Source organism: Ranitomeya imitator, chromosome 6, assembly GCF_032444005.1.
Source record: "Ranitomeya imitator isolate aRanImi1 chromosome 6, aRanImi1.pri, whole genome shotgun sequence".
Lineage (NCBI taxonomy): Eukaryota > Metazoa > Chordata > Amphibia > Anura > Dendrobatidae > Ranitomeya > Ranitomeya imitator.
In genome coordinates this window covers 573,828,885-573,847,274 of record NC_091287.1, presented here as the reverse complement: position 1 = coordinate 573,847,274, position 18,390 = coordinate 573,828,885, and the positions used below count along the sequence as shown (strand labels likewise).

The 18,390-nt window shown below is 52.8% G+C and overlaps 1 protein-coding gene across 2 annotated transcripts in view; it reads left to right on the top strand.

Moving 5' to 3' along the window:
• The window catches only part of PUF60 (poly(U) binding splicing factor 60), a 54,600-nt gene extending 40,716 nt beyond the window's left edge, over window positions 1–13,884 (top strand). For both annotated transcript variants that reach the window (XM_069732160.1, XM_069732159.1), the window contains 7 exons: window positions 9,205–9,366; window positions 9,622–9,714; window positions 10,819–11,032; window positions 11,298–11,488; window positions 11,657–11,792; window positions 13,154–13,389; window positions 13,467–13,884. In XM_069732160.1, the coding sequence (XP_069588261.1) occupies window positions 9,205–9,366; window positions 9,622–9,714; window positions 10,819–11,032; window positions 11,298–11,488; window positions 11,657–11,792; window positions 13,154–13,389; window positions 13,467–13,766 (1,332 nt within the window). In that variant the 3' untranslated portion in view covers window positions 13,767–13,884. The remainder of the gene's footprint in view (window positions 1–9,204; window positions 9,367–9,621; window positions 9,715–10,818; window positions 11,033–11,297; window positions 11,489–11,656; window positions 11,793–13,153; window positions 13,390–13,466) is intronic.
• The last annotated feature ends 4,506 nt before the right edge of the window (window positions 13,885–18,390 follow it).

Genomic DNA, 18,390 nt, shown 5'->3' with positions numbered 1-18,390 from the left:
GAGAGGGCTTTTTGAGGATGGTTGATCAAGGCATGTTTGAAGCATGAGGGGAAGACACCAGTTGTTGGTGACAGGTTGAAGAGATAGGTTAGGATGAAGACTGGTGAGGTTTGGTATGAGGTGAGATTGAATTGGGTCAAGTGCACAGGTGGTGAGATGTGATCTGGAGAGTAGAGAGGAAAGTTGGTCTTCCGTAATGGTGGAGAAGCTGGTTTTCGAGAAGGGGGCAGAGTAGTTATATTTAGGGACAGTGAGGGACTTTAGGCAAAAGCTTTGTCTGATGTTATCAAAGTCTTAAGCTGAGATGGTAGGAGAGGAAGGGGCTACTGGGGGATGGAAGAGAGAATCAAAAGTGTTGAATAGCTGTTTAGGGTTGTGAGACAGGAAGAAATGTTTATTTGCTGCAGTGAGTGTGGACTCGAAAGTAGAGAGGGACTGTTTGAATGTGATGAAGTGCAGTTGGAATGGGATCTTTTCCATCTGCACTGAACAACCATGGGAGCCCGCCTCAGTTCTTTAGTCATGGCTGGTGTGCCAGGGTTTCCTGTTGATTGTGGAAGCTTTGGTATGTGAGGGGAGCGACCGATTCGAGAGCTGCAGCTGTTGTGATGTTATATAGAGCGGTAGCAGCATCTGCATTTTGTAAGGAACTTACGTTTCTAAGCGGGAGAAGGAATTCGGAGAGTGAGTGTAAATCAAAGTGTATTCTGTGAAGGTGTGCAAGTTTCTGGAGTGTGGCTTGTGCACCAGGAGGGGGAAGAGAATGTGAGTAGCATGTGGTCAGAAAGCGGGAGAGGGGAGTTAGAGAGGTTAGATAGGGAGCAGAGGCGGGTGAAGATTGAAGTTGAGGTCCAGTGCGTGGCCTTCTTTGTGAGTGGCTGCGGAGGACCATTGAGCGAGGCCGAAGGAGGAAATACTGTGTCATGGTCGTGTCTGACCGTACAGGAACATGGTCTGGCCATACCACATCTCCTGGGCAGGGGGAGGAAGCAAAAGAGTCTACAGACATTACAGCACAGGATCACAGGTGATTATTTTTGTGAGGTAAAACCTTTCCCTGCCTGTTTTTAAGCTATGTTTTACTTCAAAGATAGAATCATCTGTGATCCTGTGCTGTAATGTTAGTAGACTCTTCTGCGTCCCCCCTGCCCAGTAGATGTGATATGATCAGACCATGACCCTGTACGGTCGGACACGACCATTACACAGAACATAGAGACACATGTATAAGATTATCTCGGCACAGGAACATTTTATTTACACATCCAATTGTGGAAATTATTATTATTATTCCAACATTTATTGATTAAAATGTACTTTAGTTCGTGGGGAAACACCTGGAAATATAGGGGTCCACTTACCGTACTGCATTGTGGATGATTGCTCAATGTGCTCATTACAATAAATGATGGGGTCCGCCGTCTGTATAATAGGAACCTGCAGAAATAAAGGGCTGAAGAAGTGATTCCTCTGTGATTCCATGTAACGAGCGTCGGACCTGGTGCTTGGGACCTCGTCCTAGCGGAGGTTCACATGGGGTCTGCACCGACTGCAGTAGTTGTGGCTCCACGTTCGAGTGGACCCCACATCTACTAACCTTCATCTCCGCTGCGGACAGATTTCCTACAGCGCGGCCCTTGCACCTCTGTCTACACTGTGCAGAATCCTCAGCAGTGCGCACGTCACCAGATCATCATTCCCTGCAGATCTCCCACCTCCACCTGTATAACCCTGTATGCTGATTGGATGGAGCAGGTCAGGTGATGGGCAGTTGTGTAATGAGGGGGTGTAGCCTCAGGATGCCTCTCCCTTTAAGAAGAGTGAATAGAATTATTAGGAGCTTGTTCTCCAAAATGGGCCAAAAAATAAACGTAATGTCTTGCAAAAGTCTTTATGGATTTTATTGGGATTTTCTGTGACGCAAACCTTAAAATAAGGATTTATGACTTGTAAAAGAAATGATACAAGGCTTTGTAAATATCGTAAAAATATAAATCTGAATATTGTGATGTGCATTCATCCCGAGGCAGTATGTAGTAGGACCACCTGTCACTGTAGGTACTGCTGCAGTCTTTTGCACTCTCGCTCAGTGACATTGGATGGAGACATCGGTGATCAGTAATTTTCACGTCTTGTTACAGATTCCCTGAGATTTGGGTCTGGACGATGACTGTGCCGTTCACACACAGGAATATGCTCTGATCTAAAACCTCTATTGTAGGTATTGCGGGATATTGAGTCGTCCTGCTGGAAGGTGAACCTGTATTTATCTCCATCCATCTTCCCATCAATTCTGAGAAGCTTCCCTGCCCCTGCGGAAGAAGTCCCCACCATGTGTGACAGTGGGCATGGTGTTTTCATGGTGACGTTCAGTGTTAGTTTTCCACCACACATAGCGTTTTACATTTAGCCCAAAAGTTCTCCTTTGGTCTCATCTGACCAGAGCCCCTTTTTCCACATACTCGCTGTGTCACCTACATGGGACTTCTTATGGATTTCAAAAATGGCTTTTTCTTGCCGCTCTTCAGAAAGGCCAGATTTGTGGAGTATACGACTAGAACCCGTCCTGTGGACAGATTCTCCCCACTGAGTTGTGACTCTCTTGAGCTCCTCCAGTGACCATGCTTCTCTGATTAGGGCTCTCCTTGCTTGGGATGTCTGGTTAGGTGGATGGCCATGTCTTGGTAGGTTTGCAGTTGTCATACGCCTTCCATTTCTGTATGATGGATTGAACTGTGCTCCGTGAGATGTCCACAGCTTGGGCTGTTTTTTATAACCTAACCCTGCTTTACTCTTTTCCACAGCTTTATCCCTGACCTGTCTGGTGAGCTCATAGGTTTTCATGATGCTGTTTGATCCCTAATGTTCTCACACAAACCTCTGAGGCCTTCACACAACAGCTGTAGTTATACTGAGGAGAAATCACACCCAGGTGGATGCAGTGTACTAATTATGTGACTTCTAGAGGCGATTGGTCACACCGGATTTTATTTAGGGGCATCAGACTACAGGGGGCTGAATACTAATACACAATGTCATAATGTTCAGATTTATATTTTTATAATTCGTAAACTTGGAATCATTTCCTTGACACGTCACAAATACTTGCTACTTTGTTTTGTATCGCAGAAAATCACCCAAAAATACATTTGTTTGTGGGTGTAGCTGGAAAGAAGGTACAAAAGATCAGATTATGAAGACTTCTTCAAGTCATCGTACCTGACTCTGAAAAGTCAGATTGTTCTCAGTCTGACAGAGAACGCTGCTCCTGAGATTGTCGGATATTGGGGCAATCACAAAACCAGCAAAAGTTTTGTTGTAAAAAGTCTCCAGAGGGCAAAAAACACGAGAGGAAAAATACAAAGAAAAACTGTCAAAGGTACAAGAAGAATCAGAGGCTAAGCGTCCAGGAACCATTATTCCCCGGTACTGTCATATTCTAAATCTTCAGCCCCCCTGGAGGCCAGAAATACAAGGTGCTCGGAGACACGGCGGAGGTGTGGAGGCCGAGCCCTACAACCATTGAGCAAAACACAGAAGTACAAGGTGATCAGTGCTCAGATACATTGCCTAGTAATTGGACAATTATCTCAGATGCTCTTTACTAATCTACATGAACTTTTCCCTCATTAATCCATCATCAATTCAACAAGTAAAAGGTCTGGAGCCGATTCCAAGTGCGGCATTTGTATTTGGAAGCTGTTGCTGTGAACCCACAACATGCAGACAAATGTGCCCCTTCAATGGAGGAGAAACCGACCATCATTAAGCTGAAAAAAAGAAAAATCCTTCAGAGAGAGCGGAAATGTTAGGAGCGACCAAATCTACAGTTTAGTACATTCTTTAAAAAAAAAAAAAGAAAAGCGGCCTGGTGAGCAGGAATCTCAAAGGCCTGGATGACACCAGTTGTGGATGTTCCCAAAGTCACTGCAGTAAAGCGCCGAGGACACCAGCGATGGTGACATCCATGGCCTCTAGGCTTCAGGCCTTCATTGCTGCAAAGCTTCCCACCGGAGAGACCAGCTATGATGATGGTGACAGCCAGGGCCTCTAGGCATCAGGCCTTCATTGCTGCAAATCTTCCCACCGGAGAGACCAGCTATGATGATGGTAACCGCCATGGCCTCTAGACTTCAGGCCTTCATTGCTGCAAAGCTTCCCACCGGAGAGACCAGCTATAATGATGGTGACATCCATGGCCTCTAAACTTCAGGCCTTCATTGCTGCAAAGCTTACCACCGGAGAGACCAGCTATGATGATGGTGACAGCCAGGGCCTCTAGGCATCAGGCCTTCATTGCTGCAAAGCTTCCCACCGGAGAGACCAGCTATGATGATGGTAACCGCCATGGCCTCCAGACTTCAGGCCATCATTGCTGCGAAGGTTCACACAGGAGGACACCAACGATGGTGACATCCATGGCCTCCAGACTTCAGGCCGTCATTTCTAGTATGAGGCTTTGCAGGCAGAGGCCAGAGATGGTAACGTCCATGGCCTCCAGACTTCAGGCCAGCGTTGCCTGCAAATGATTCTATACGAAAGGTTAAACATTGACATTTTATTATGGGAAAGTGAATTTGTCCAATTACTTCTGAGCCCCTGAAGGGAGGAGGATTTCGAGGAAAATGGCTGCAATTCCCTAACATTTCACAGGAAATCTCTGTTCAACCCCTTTAATTAACCCTGAAAGTCTCCACTTCAATTGCGGCCTTCAGAGCTGAAATCATGAGGATTCCTTAGTGGACAAAGATTTCTGGACGTAACTGTAGATGTCCTCTCTGTAGCATGAAGTGTTCGCTCCGACTACTGTGCCCCTGTCCTTTTTGTATGATGAGACGCTCGCTTCATCCTTTATACCCATTCCTCTCTGTAGGCTGAGGTCCTCGCTCCATCCGTTATACCCCCATCCCTTCTGTAGGCTGAGGCGCTCGCTCCGTTACTTATAACCCTATCCTCTATGTAGGCAGAGGTGCTTGCTCTGTCCATTATACATTATACCCCCTTCCTCTCTATAGGCTGAGGTGCTCGCTCCATCCGTTATACTCCCATCCTCTCTGTGGACTGAGGCACTCCGTCCGTTACACCCCCTTCCTCTCTGTAGGCTGAGGCGCTCGCTCCATCCGTTATACCCCCTTCCTCTCTGTAGGCTGAGGCGCTCGCTCCGTCCATTATACATTATACCCCCTTCCTCTCTGTAGGCTGAGGTGCTCGCTCCATCCGTTATACTCCCATCCTCTCTGTGGACTGAGGCACTCCGTCCGTTACACCCCCTTCCTCTCTGTAGGCTGAGGCGCTCGCTCCATCCGTTATACCCCCTTCCTCTCTGTAGGCTGAGGCGCTCGCTCCGTCCATTATACATTATACCCCCTTCCTCTCTGTAGGCTGAGGTGCTCGCTCCATCCGTTATACTCCCATCCTCTCTCTGGACTGAGGCGCTCGCTCCATCCGTTAAACCCCCATCCTCTCTAAGCTGAGGTGCTCGCTCCATCCGTTATACCCCCATCCTCTCTGTAAGCTGAGGCGCTCGCTCCGTCTGTTATACTCCCATCCTCTGTAAGCTGAGGCGCTCGCTCCGTCTGTTATACCCCCATCCTCTCTGTAAGCTGAGGCACTCGCTCCATCCGTTATACTCGCATCCTCTGTAAGCGGAGGCGCTCACTCTACGTTATACCCCCATCCTCTCTGTAGACTGAGGCGTTCACTCTGTACGTTATACCCCCATCCTCTCTGTAAGCGGAGGCGCTCGCTCCATCCGTTATACCCCCATCCTCTCTGTAAGCGGAGGCGCTCGCTCCGTCCGTTATACCCCCATCCTCTCTAAGCTGAGGCGCTCGCTCCGTCCGTTATACCCCCATCCTCTCTGTAAGCTGAGGCGCTCGCTCCATCCGTTATACCCCCATCCTCTCTAAGCTGAGGCGCTCGGTCCGTCTGTTATACTCCCATCCTCTTTGTAAGCGGAGGCGCTCGCTCCGTCTATTATACCCCCATCCTCTCTGTAAGCTGAGGCGCTCGCTCCGTCTGTTATACCCCCATCCTCTCTGTAAGCGGAGGTGCTCGCTCCGTCTGTTATACCCCCATCCTCTCTGTAAGCTGAGGCGCTCGCTCCGTCTGTTATACCCCCATCCTCTCTGTAAGCGGAGGTGCTCGCTCCGTCTGTTATACCCCCATCCTCTCTGTAAGCGGAGGTGCTCGCTCCGTCTGTTATACCCCCATCCTCTCTGTAAGCGGAGGTGCTCGCTCCGTCCGTTATACCCCCATCCTCTCTGTAAGCTGAGGTGCTCGCTCCGTCTATTATACCCCCATCCTCTCTGTAAGCTGAGGTGCTCGCTCCATCTATTATACCCCCATCCTCTGTAAGCGGAGGCGCTCGCTCCGTCTGTTATACCCCCATCCTCTGTAAGCTGAGGCGCTCGCTCCGTCTATTATACCCCCATCCTCTCTGTAAGCGGAGGCGCTCGCTCCGTCTGTTATACCCCCATCCTCTCTGTAAGCTGAGGCGCTCGCTCCGTCTGTTATACCCCCATCCTCTCTAAGCTGAGGAGCTCGCTCTACGTTATACCCCCATCCTCTCTAAGCTGAGGCACTCGCTCTACGTTATACCCCCATCCTCTCTAAGCTGAGGCGCTCGCTCCGTCCGTTATACTCCCATCCTCTGTAAGCGGAGGCGCTCACTCTACGTTATACTCCCATCCTCTGTAAGCGGAGGCGCTCGCTCCGTCCGTTATACCCCCATCCTCTCTAAGCTGAGGCGCTCGCTCCGTCCGTTATACCCCCATCCTCTCTGTAAGCTGAGGCGCTCGCTCCGTCCGTTATACCCCCATCCTCTCTAAGCTGAGGCGCTCGGTCCGTCTGTTATACTCCCATCCTCTCTGTAAGCGGAGGCGCTCGCTCCGTCTATTATACCCCCATCCTCTCTGTAAGCTGAGGCGCTCGCTCCGTCTGTTATACCCCCATCCTCTCTGTAAGCGGAGGTGCTCGCTCCGTCTGTTATACCCCCATCCTCTCTGTAAGCGGAGGTGCTCGCTCCGTCCGTTATACCCCCATCCTCTCTGTAAGCTGAGGCGCTCGCTCCGTCCGTTATACCCCCATCCTCTCTAAGCTGAGGCGCTCGCTCCGTCTATTATACCCCCATCCTCTCTGTAAGCTGAGGCGCTCGCTCCGTCTATTATACCCCCATCCTCTGTAAGCGGAGGCGCTCGCTCCGTTTATTATACCCCCATCCTCTCTGTAAGCTGAGGCGCTCGCTCCGTCTATTATACCCCCATCCTCTGTAAGCGGAGGCGCTCGCTCCGTTTATTATACCCCCATCCTCTCTAAGCTGAGGCGCTCGCTCCGTCTATTATACCCCCATCCTCTCTGTAAGCTGAGGCGCTCGCTCCGTCTATTATACCCCCATCCTCTCTGTAAGCTGAGGCGCTCGCTCCGTCTATTATACTCCCATCCTCTCTGTAAGCGGAGGCGCTCACTCTACGTTATACCCCCATCCTCTCTGTAAGCGGAGGCGCTCACTCTACGTTATACCCCCATCCTCTCTGTAAGCGGAGGCGCTCGCTCCGTCTGTTATACCCCCATCCTCTCTGTAAGCGGAGGCGCTCACTCTACGTTATACCCCCATCCTCTCTGTAAGCGGAGGCGCTCGCTCCGTCCGTTATACTCCCATCCTCTCTGTAAGCGGACGCGCTCGCTCCGTCTGTTATACTCCCATCCTCTGTAAGCGGAGGCGCTCGCTCCGTCTGTTATACCCCCATCCTCTCTGTAAGCGGAGGCGCTCGCTCCATCCGTTATACTCCCATCCTCTCTGTAAGCGGAGGCGCTCGCTCCGTCCATTATACTCCCATCCTCTGTAAGCGGAGGCGCTTGCTCTACGTTATACCCCCATCCTCTGTAAGCGGAGGCGCTCGCTCCGTCCATTATACCCCCATCCTCTGTAAGCGGAGGCGCTTGCTCTACGTTATACCCCCATCCTCTGTAAGCGGAGGCGCTCGCTCTACGTTATACCCCCATCCTCTGTAAGCTGAGGCGCTCACTCTACGTTATACCCCCATCCTCTGTAAGCGGAGGCGCTCGCTCTACGTTATACCCCCATCCTCTGTAAGCGGAGGCGCTCGCTCTACGTTATACCCCCATCCTCTGTAAGCGGAGGCGCTCGCTCCGTCCGTTATACTCCCATCCTCTGTAAGCTGAGGCGCTCACTCTACGTTATACCCCCATCCTCTGTAAGCTGAGGCGCTCGCTCCGTCCGTTATACTCCCATCCTCTGTAAGCTGAGGCGCTCACTCTACGTTATACCCCCATACTCTCTGTAAGCGGAGGCGCTCGCTCTACATTATACCCCCATCCTCTGTAAGCTGAGGCGCTCACTCTACGTTATACCCCCATACTCTCTGTAAGCGGAGGCGCTCGCTCTACATTATACCCCCATCCTCTGTAAGCTGAGGCGCTCACTCTACGTTATACCCCCATACTCTGTAAGCTGAGGCGCTCACTCTACGTTATACCCCCATCCTCTGTAAGCGGAGGCGCTCGCTCCGTCTGTTATACCCCCATCCTCTGTAAGCTGAGGCGCTCACTCTACGTTATACCCCCATCCTCTGTAAGCGGAGGCGCTCGCTCTACGTTATACCCCCATCCTCTGTAAGCTGAGGCGCTCGCTCCGTCTGTTATACCCCCATCCTCTCTGTAAGCTGAGGCGCTCGCTCCGTCTGTTATACCCCCATCCTCTCTGTAAGCGGAGGCGCTCGCTCTACGTTATACCCCCATCCTCTGTAAGCGGAGGCGCTCGCTCCCGTCATTGCCGCTCAGGTGTTATAGTAGCTCAGTGATGGCTGCTCCTGTATCTGCTGCAGTTAACCTTTGTTGACCACGACTATATTATCTCGGGCAGGTAGCCACTCAGGGGAAGGGTCCATTTTTAGGCTGGTAGTTCTCTTGCTCGGCCGGCTGAGGAGGTGCGGAGACTGGAGGTAACGAGCCCTGGTCCTGTGATTTCTCATGTGTCTCTAACCAGTTTCCTCCTCCTGCAGGTCGGGAAGGGCTGTCCGCGGCCTCCGCTGGCAGCACTCACAATTGGGCGGTGGTGAGATATTGGGGTTAATTGTCCTGTGGATGGGGGAGGTGGTCAGGGTCAAGGATGATGAGATTTCAGTGTTTTGCTGATGGCTCCTGTCGGTGGCGCTGCTCCTGATTTCTGGCTTTCCCTTCTAGGTCGCTGCCCAGCGGCAACGTGCCCTCGCCATAATGTGCCGAGTCTATGTGGGCTCCATCTACTATGAGCTGGGAGAAGACACCATTCGACAGGCGTTTGCACCTTTTGGACCTATTAAAAGTATTGACATGTCCTGGGACTCTGTCACAATGAAGCACAAGGTAAGGAAACCTAAAAGTGTAAGTAGTCAGTGGTCCTCACCCCGGACGTGCCTTCCATGGTCCTGGGGGTCCAGTGGACCTGCGCCGTCCACGTACGTCGATCTGCAGCTACATTCACTGTAGTCAGCTGGGAAAACTCTCTGGAGGCGTCCCCTTTATGATGGGGCAGTTATCGTTATCCAACTTGCAGGATGTGGTCGCCATCTTGGCCGCCTGACGGAGTTGCATCTTCATTCTAATCTTGTTTTCCTCCAGGGATTTGCATTTGTGGAGTACGAGGTCCCGGAAGCTGCGCAGCTAGCGCTCGAACAGATGAACTCCGTCATGCTGGGCGGAAGGAACATAAAGGTGAGAGGATGGCGGCTTATATCGATGCGGATCCCATGTTATAGCAGCCTGTGCAGACTCCGGTCCGGGCAGACGGTGGTTTCCATCATTGCGTGCCCTGGCACAGCCGCTCGGGCAGTCGGTGGTTCCCATCATTGCGTGCCCTGGCACAGCCGGTCCGGGCAGCCGGTGGTTTCCATCATTGCGTGCCCTGGCACAGCCGCTCCGGGCAGCCGGTGGTTTCCATCATTGCGTGCCCTGGCACAGCCGCTCCGGGCAGCCGGTGGTTTCCATCATTGCGTGCCCTGGCACAGCCGATCCGGGTAGACGGTGGTTTCCATCATTGCGTGCTCTGGCACAGCCGCTCCGGGCAGCCGGTGGTTTCCATCATTGCGTGCCCTGGTACAGCCGCTCGGGCAGACGGTGGTTTCCATCATTGTGTGCCCTGGCACAGCCGATCCGGGCAGCCGGTGGTTTCCATCATTGCGTGCCCTGGCACAGCCGATCCGGGTAGACGGTGGTTTCCATCATTGCGTGCCCTGGCACAGCCGCTCCGGGCAGCCGGTGGTTTCCATCATTGCGTGCCCTGGTACAGCCGCTCGGGCAGACGGTGGTTTCCATCATTGTGTGCCCTGGCACAGCCGATCCGGGCAGCCGGTGGTTTCCATCATTGCGTGCCCTGGCACAGCCGATCCGGGCAGCCGGTGGTTTCCATCATTGCGTGCCCTGGCACAGCCGATCCGGGCAGCCGGTGGTTTCCATCATTGCGTGCCCTGGTACAGCCGCTCGGGCAGACGGTGGTTTCCATCATTGCGTGCCCTGGCACAGCCGATCCGGGCAGCCGGTGGTTTCCATCATTGCGTGCCCTGGTACAGCCGCTCGGGCAGACGGTGGTTTCCATCATTGCGTGCCCTGACACAGCCGATCCGGGCAGCCGGTGGTTTCCATCATTGCGTGCCCTGGCACAGCCGATCCGGGCAGACGGTGGTTTCCATCATTGCGTGCCCTGGGACAGCTTCATGCAGTCCCCCACAAACAACGTCATCCCACAAAACATCATGGACCCCCACACTCGGCAGGTTACTTGTCTTCACATGTTGTGACGTCTGGTCTCTCTCCCTCCAGGTGGGCAGACCCAGTAACATTGGCCAGGCGCAGCCCATCATCGACCAGCTGGCAGAGGAGGCACGTTCCTTCAACAGGATCTACGTGGCTTCTGTCCACCAGGACTTGTCCGACGACGACATCAAGAGCGTGTTTGAGGCCTTCGGAAAGATTAAGTCGTGTATGTTAGCCCGGGACCCCACGACCGGCAAACACAAAGGTTACGGCTTTATAGGTGAGTGCTTCCGTAGGGCGAGCTGTGGGTGTCGGGTGCTTTACGGGTGACGTATTTGTCTGCAGCCGGGACTGAGCTGCGTTACCAGACACGGGTGCTGTCGAGAGCCATGCAATGTCTGCACTTACCGCTGAGGTGAATGCCCCCAGAGAGCAGACATTGGTGCATTCTGCAGCACCCATGCAGCTCTCATTGTCTGTACCACATGTGAAATAAAGGGGGTCCCTGCCCCGAGAGCTCACCAGTACTCCTCCTCTACTTCCAGAGTATGACAAGGCGCAGTCCTCGCAGGATGCCGTTTCCTCCATGAACTTGTTTGATTTGGGCGGTCAATATCTCCGAGTAGGAAAAGCAGTAACGCCGCCCATGCCCCTGCTGACGCCCGCCACACCTGGAGGTCTGCCGCCTGCTGCTGCGGTAGCTGCCGCCGCTGCCACCGCCAAGATCACAGCTCAGGTGAGGAGGACTATGGTTTCTGAGGTTGGAGGCTCAGGTTCCCTCGTGTCCTTTCAGTGGCCGATGCGTCCTGCTCCCTACAGCCGCTCTTTCACTACGTTGTTGCTTGTGCTTTTTCTTGGACACGGATGTTTATTTGACCTTGTGTCGCTTCTGTATCTCCGCTAGGAAGCCGTAGCTGGAGCGGCGGTCCTCGGCACGCTGACCAGTCCTGGGCTTGTCACACCGACACTAACCCTGCCACAGCCACTTGGGGTATTACCTCAGGCAGTGATGGCAGCACAAGCACCAGGGGTTATTACAGGTAGGTGACCGGTGTGAGATGGGGAACAGATTGTACTGCCACAGGGGGGCTCTAATCAGTGCTGTACAAGAAGATGGGGGCACAAAACTGATTTGTAGAACAGTTATTTGATACCCGTTGGGTGGCTCAGTCCTGTCCTCTGTTCGTCGGGCAGCTCAGTTGCTCGGTCCTCTGCCCATCAGGCGGCTCAGTTGCTCAGTCCTCTGCTTGTCGGGCTGCTCAGTTGCTCAGTCCTCTGCTCGTCGGATGTCTCAGTTGCTCAGTCCTCTGCTTGTCGGGCTGCTCAGTTGCTCAGTCCTCTGTCCGTCAGGTAGCTCAGTCCTATTCTTTGCTCGTCGGGCCGCTCAGTTGCTCAGTCCTCTGTCCTTCGGGCGGCGCAGTCCTATTCTTTGCCCGTCGGGTGGCTCAGTTGCTCAGTCCTCTGCCCGTTGGGTGGCTCAGTCCTATTCTTTGACCCGTCGTGTGGCTCAGTTGCTCAGTCCTCTGCTTGTCGAGTTGCTCAGTCCTCTGCCCGTCGGGCAGCTCTGTCCTATTTGACCCGTCGGGCTGCTCAGTTGCTCAGTCCTCTTCCCGTCGGGCGGCTCAGTTGCTCAGTCCTCTTCCCGTCGGGCGGCTCAGTTGCTCAGTCCTCTTCCCGTCGGGCGGCTCAGTTGCTCAGTCCTCTTCCCGTCGGGCGGCTCAGTTGCTCAGTCCTCTTCCCGTCGGGCGGCTCAGTTGCTCAGTCCTCTTCCCGTCGGGCGGCTCAGTTGCTCAGTCCTCTGCCCGTCGGGCGGCTCAGTTGCTCAGTCCTCTGCCCGTCGGGCGGCTCAGTTGCTCAGTGCTCTTCCCGTCGGGCGGCTCAGTTGCTCAGTCCTCTGCCCGTCGGGCGGCTCAGTTGCTCAGTCCTCTGCCCGTCGGGCGGCTCAGTTGCTCAGTCCTCTGCCCGTCGGGCGGCTCAGTTGCTCAGTCCTCTGCCCGTCGGGCGGCTCAGTTGCTCAGTCCTCTGCCCGTCGGGCGGCTCAGTTGCTCAGTCCTCTGCCCGTCGGGCGGCTCAGTTGCTCAGTCCTCTGCCCGTCGGGCGGCTCAGTTGCTCAGTCCTCTGCCCGTCGGGCGGCTCAGTTGCTCAGTCCTCTGCCCGTCGGGCGGCTCAGTGTCCATTGGGCGGCTTGTAAAGTAGTCTATTTGTGAAGTGCGTGCACTAATGATTTGGTGTTCGTTCTTGCACCTCACATTTTAGGGGTCCTTGGGATTTTCCGTGGCTCAATCTGGCAAATAAAGCACAGGGTGGTCTGGTTGTTCTCCTTAAATTCTCCTGCTGCGGTTCTTTTGGTGTCTGCACTTTTTTAGTGGTTTTTTTGTTAATGGTCTTGCCTTTGCTTTAGGTGTGACCCCAGTACGACCGACACTGCCAGTGGCTATCCCCCAAGTGGGACTGGTGAACCCCATACTGTCCAGTCCCCCAGCCCTGGCGCAGATGGAAGTGAAGAAGGAGAAGGAAGAGGAGGAGCTGGCGCCGGAGTCGGAGCGGCCGGAGATGCTGAGCGAGCAGGAGCACATGAGCATCTCTGGGAGCAGCGCACGGCACATGGTCATGCAGAAGCTCATGCGCAAGCAGGAGGTGAGAGGGGCCCTGTGGCATCATCTGAGGGGCCCATCTAGGGCAACGGTTGTCATCCATGTCTTTCTCCTCCACAGTCCACAGTCATGGTTTTACGTAACATGGTGGATCCCAGAGATATTGATGACGACTTGGAGGGGGAGGTAACAGAAGAATGCGGCAAGTTTGGCGCTGTGAACCGGGTGATCATCTATCAGGAGAAGCAGGGCGAGGAGGAAGACGCCGAAATCATTGTTAAAATATTTGTGGAGTTCTCCATGGCCAGCGAAACGCACAAAGCCATCCAGGCGCTGAATGGACGCTGGTTCGCCGGACGCAAAGTGGTGGCGGAAGTTTATGACCAAGACAGGTTCGACAACAGTGATCTATCAGCGTGAGTCCCGGACTATCACCCCCATCCTCCCTCATCTGTCCACGTACTGTTTATTTTTAACGATTGTGAATTTGTCCTTATTCTGCTGCGTAGAATTCTGGGTAATAAAATGTCTTCTTTTTTTTTTGTCGTTGTCCATTTCACTGAGAATCCCAGCTGCTTGTACTGAGGGAAGTGTTCACTATGGATTCTGCCAGTACCAGTACTGAACCTTGTAATACTATATGTTCCACACCGTTCATAAGGGGTTAAAGCCTTCCCAGCATGCACCTGACATGTACTGCACAGGTGGGTGCAGAGGTCGGACCAGGAGCTGTTACGCATCCAGGGTGTACAGCAGCCGTGACCAAACCAAAGGTCCGAATCCTGGCGCGAGTGACCCGGAAATCAGGAATCGAAGCTCGTGCGTTCTGGGAAGAGTGAAAAGTCGCTACGAGTCTGAGGACCTTAGCCGGATCAAGCTGCTTGGAGGATATCCTCAAACCGGCGATTCCACAGACATTGTAGTTCAGTATGGTGCCGCAATGTGTTTACAGACAAACGTTACGATCCAGAAATACAAGCTTGTGACTCTGAGGAATAGGTGCAAAGTCTTCAGGAGAGGAGAGCTGCACTGAAGCTCATCACAGAAGATGAGGATTTCCTGACAGAAGAATCTCCGCAGAATGTTCCAAGAGAAGAACTTCTCAATGTTCCTGCAGAAGGTATTGACCGAGTAGAGATAAGTGTTCAGAACGTTGGAAGAGAAGCAGCTTTCAATGTATCTGCAGAAGAAGAGAACTGGAGCCTGTGACCCAAAGAAGCCGGAGGATGAGGAGGCTGTCGCCACCCATACATAATTCACCTGATGGATTGGTTCTGGGGTTTCCATGGTTGCAGATTCACAGTCCAGTTATTGATTGGTGGCAGAAGGAGATCATGACATGGAGCCCCAATTGTTACACGAAATGTCTAAAAAAAATGTACAGATATGTTCCTCTCGTCTGGAGGGTCTTCCGGGGAACCTGAAGGACTTCAGAGATGTGTTCTCGGAAAAAGAGGCGACGATATTACCTTCCCGTCAGCCCTATGATTGTGCTATTGATCTTTTTCTTAGCGCCAAATTGGCAAAAGCTTGCCTTTACAATTTGTCGGGGCCTGAATGGACCGCCGAGAAAGAATGTTAGCGAAAGTTTACGGAAGGGTCACATCCGTCCTTCCTCCTCCCCTATAGCTGCTGGATTTTTCTTTGTTAAAAAGAAAGATGGTGGTCTCCATCCTTGCCTTGATTACCAAGAACTAAATAAGATCACGGTTAAAAAATACTTACCCACTTCCACTCATCCCCGACCTATATAATCCGCTTCTGGGGCCAGGGTGCTTGTTTGATCTTAGAGGGGCTTACAATTTGATACGCATCCGGAAGGGTGATGAGTGGAAAAACGGCGTTTTTAACGTCTGAGAGTCTGATTGAAAACCTTGTCATGCCTTTTGGATTATCTAATGCACCTGATGTAACATAGTAACATAGTAACATAGTTAGTAAGGCCGAAAAAAGACATTTGTCCATCCAGTTCAGCCTATATTCCATCATAATAAGTACCCAGATCTACGTCCTTCTACAGAACCTAATAATTGTATGATACAATATTGTTCTGCTCCAGGAAGACATCCAGGCCTCTCTTGAACCCCTCGACTGAGTTCGCCATCACCACCTCCTCAGGCAAGCAATTCCAGATTCTCACTGCCCTAACAGTAAAGAATCCTCTTCTATGTTGGTGGAAAAACCTTCTCTCCTCCAGACGCAAAGAATGCCCCCTTGTGCCCGTCACCTTCCTTGGTATAAACAGATCCTCAGCGAGATATTTGTATTGTCCCCTTATATACTTATACATGGTTATTAGATCGCCCCTCAGTCGTCTTTTTTCTAGACTAAATAATCCTAATTTCGCTAATCTATCTGGGTATTGTAGTTCTCCCATCCCCTTTATTAATTTTGTTGCCCTCCTTTGTACTCTCTCTAGTTCCATTATATCCTTCCTGAGCACCGGTGCCCAAAACTGGATGTGTTTCAAAATTTTATGAAATTTTTTTCTCTGATTGCATTGGAAGATTGCTGTGATTTACCTCGATGACATTCTAATTTCTCCTTCGCCTCATTGGGGGACACAGGACAGTGGGTGTATGCTTCTGCCGCCAGGAGGCTGACACTAAGTAAACTTGAAAAAAAGTTAGCTCCTCCTCCATCTTATACACCCTGACACTGGCTACCAGAGACTCCAGTTTATGCTTAGTGTCTCAAGGAGGCACATCTCTGGGTCCTGGATCGTTGGACCCGATTTTCAACATCTTTGGATTGAAGGGGCGACGGACCTTTTTGAGGGTCCGATCTCCCCAAACCATCAACGGGCAAGTACGTGCGATGTTTCTCCACGTATCCTTTCCCGCTACGTGGGATTCTTCACCGGACTTAGCCCTGACCACCCTGAGGTAGCTAGACTCCAGGCTGTACAGGTGCCCGTAAGATGTCCGTGTGTTCCCCCCTGATTTCTACACCCCTGCGCGTGTTAGCTGGGGTGGTGGACGGTCCCTCTCCTTATCCTGGGGATAATGGAGATAGGGTTCCTGCACCGTCATTTGTTCTACCCCTCGCTGAGTGCGGTGTGACAAGGGGGGCTCCTGGCATTACCTGCTGCTGCGTCCTCCGGGAGTGCGGTGCCTTTTTGGCTTTGCTGAGGCCGGCGCTGTTTCCTTCTTGGTGAGCTGGGCCGGCGCTGCGGCATGATCCGGCGCTGCAGCGTTAGGACAGCGGCTCTGCAGCGTGATCCGGCGCTGCGGCGTTAGGACAGCGGCGCTGCAGCGTGATCCGGGCGGCGCCGCAGCATTAGGAGCGACGCTGCGGGTATGATCGGCGCCGCTGTCCCCCCAGAGGCTTCGGCCCTGCCTGGCTGCTACGGGCGTGGGGCAGCTTCCTGGAGCCCGGGACTTCCGGCCAGCAGACCGCGCTGTGAGGCTCCGCCCCCTCCGACACGCGTCACTTTCGGTTCCGGCTTCTCCTCTCTCTGAGGGGGAAAAATTGAGGCCCCGGCTTCGGGCCTGCTCCAGGCCGCAGCATCGTTTGGCGGTCCCTCCCCCCTAAGGCCTGCTGTGCATATAAGACAGCGCATTTGGGCTCCGCATCGTGATTTCAGGATCCATCACGGTACTCGTGGGGACACAGGACTGGGGTAAGTGCTTCTCCCTCCATCTGGCTGAAGCATTCCTTTTTTCCCAGTCTCTGGCCCTGGGTATAGCTTTACGGATCATTATGTCTAGAAGGGTTAAGACTCACACGGTTCTTTTTACCGGTTGTGTATCTTGTCGTGCCCCTTTTCCGCACGCCCAAAGTAATCGCCTCTGCGAGGCCTGTGACTCTGAACGCGCCCAGGAGCCCCCCCCTGCCAGTTCTCCAGTAGTCTCTCCGGCTCCGGTCCCTCAAGCAGATGCTGGGGCAGCTCCGCCAGAATGGGTCACGTCCTTGTCGCAATCCATGGCGTCCCTTACTGAAGCGATCAAATCTCTGCAGACCCCGGCAGTCAGGGACGGTAGTCCACCTGTCTCGGAGAGGGCCTCGGGGTCTCAGGAGCCTTCGGCCTGCAGGGGCCGCGCTCACTCTAGACAGACGCATGGAAAGCGGATTCGCAAAGCGTCGTCCAGGCACTCAGGTGCTTCCGCATCCTGGAGTTCCGTATCTCGTTCTCCTTCCCCTGCAGAAAGCGGGGAAGTTGAGACTGATTACCAGTCAGAAGGGTCTCTTAATTTTGAGAAACCTGGTTTTCAGGAGTCGGTAGCCTGATTGAGGCTGTCAATCAGTCTTTGGGGATAGAGGGCGAGCTCGCCTCATCCTCTGATCATAAGGTCTCATTTAAGCGGGCTAAACGGGCCCATAGGGTTTTTTCCTCTCACCCTGAGTTTGAGGATCTGATTCAACGCAACCGGGAGCACCCGGACAAGCGTTTTTCAGGGCACAGAGCTCTGAAGGCCAGGTATCCCTTTGCTTCGGAACTTTGTAGTAATTGGGCAGAAAATCCTTCTGTAGATCCTCCAGTGTCCCGTTTAGCCTCTAACACGTTGCTATCTCTCCCTAATGGCTCATCGATTAAGGATCCTACGGATCGTCTTATAGAGAGCTTGGCTCGTTCCGTCTTTGAGGCTTCAAGTTCAGCACTTTTTCCTTCCTTTGCAGCAACTTGGGTTGCCAGGGCTATGATTTCTTGGTCAGAGTCGTTATCTAAGGCTCTCCAAGAAGGTAATTTGTCAGCAGAATTGGCAGAAATGTCATCTCAGGTAGCAATGGCTGGTAGCTATCTGATTAACGCATCCCTTGATGCGGCAGATTGTGCTTCTTCGGCTGCGTCTAATGCTATTGCCATCAGAAGGGCCCTTTGGTTAAGGTCCTGGCAGGCTGATTCTACCTCTAAAAAATCTCTTACATCCCTACCGTATCAGAGTGGTCGTTTGTTCGGAGAGAAGCTGGATCAGCTTATTTCTGACTCCACAGGAGGGAAGAGTAAGTTTCTTCCTCAGCAGAGGTCTAGACAGCCTTTTCGTCGCCAATTTCAGGCCCGTTTTAGAACCTTTCGCAATGTTAGATGGGCCCCAGCATCAGG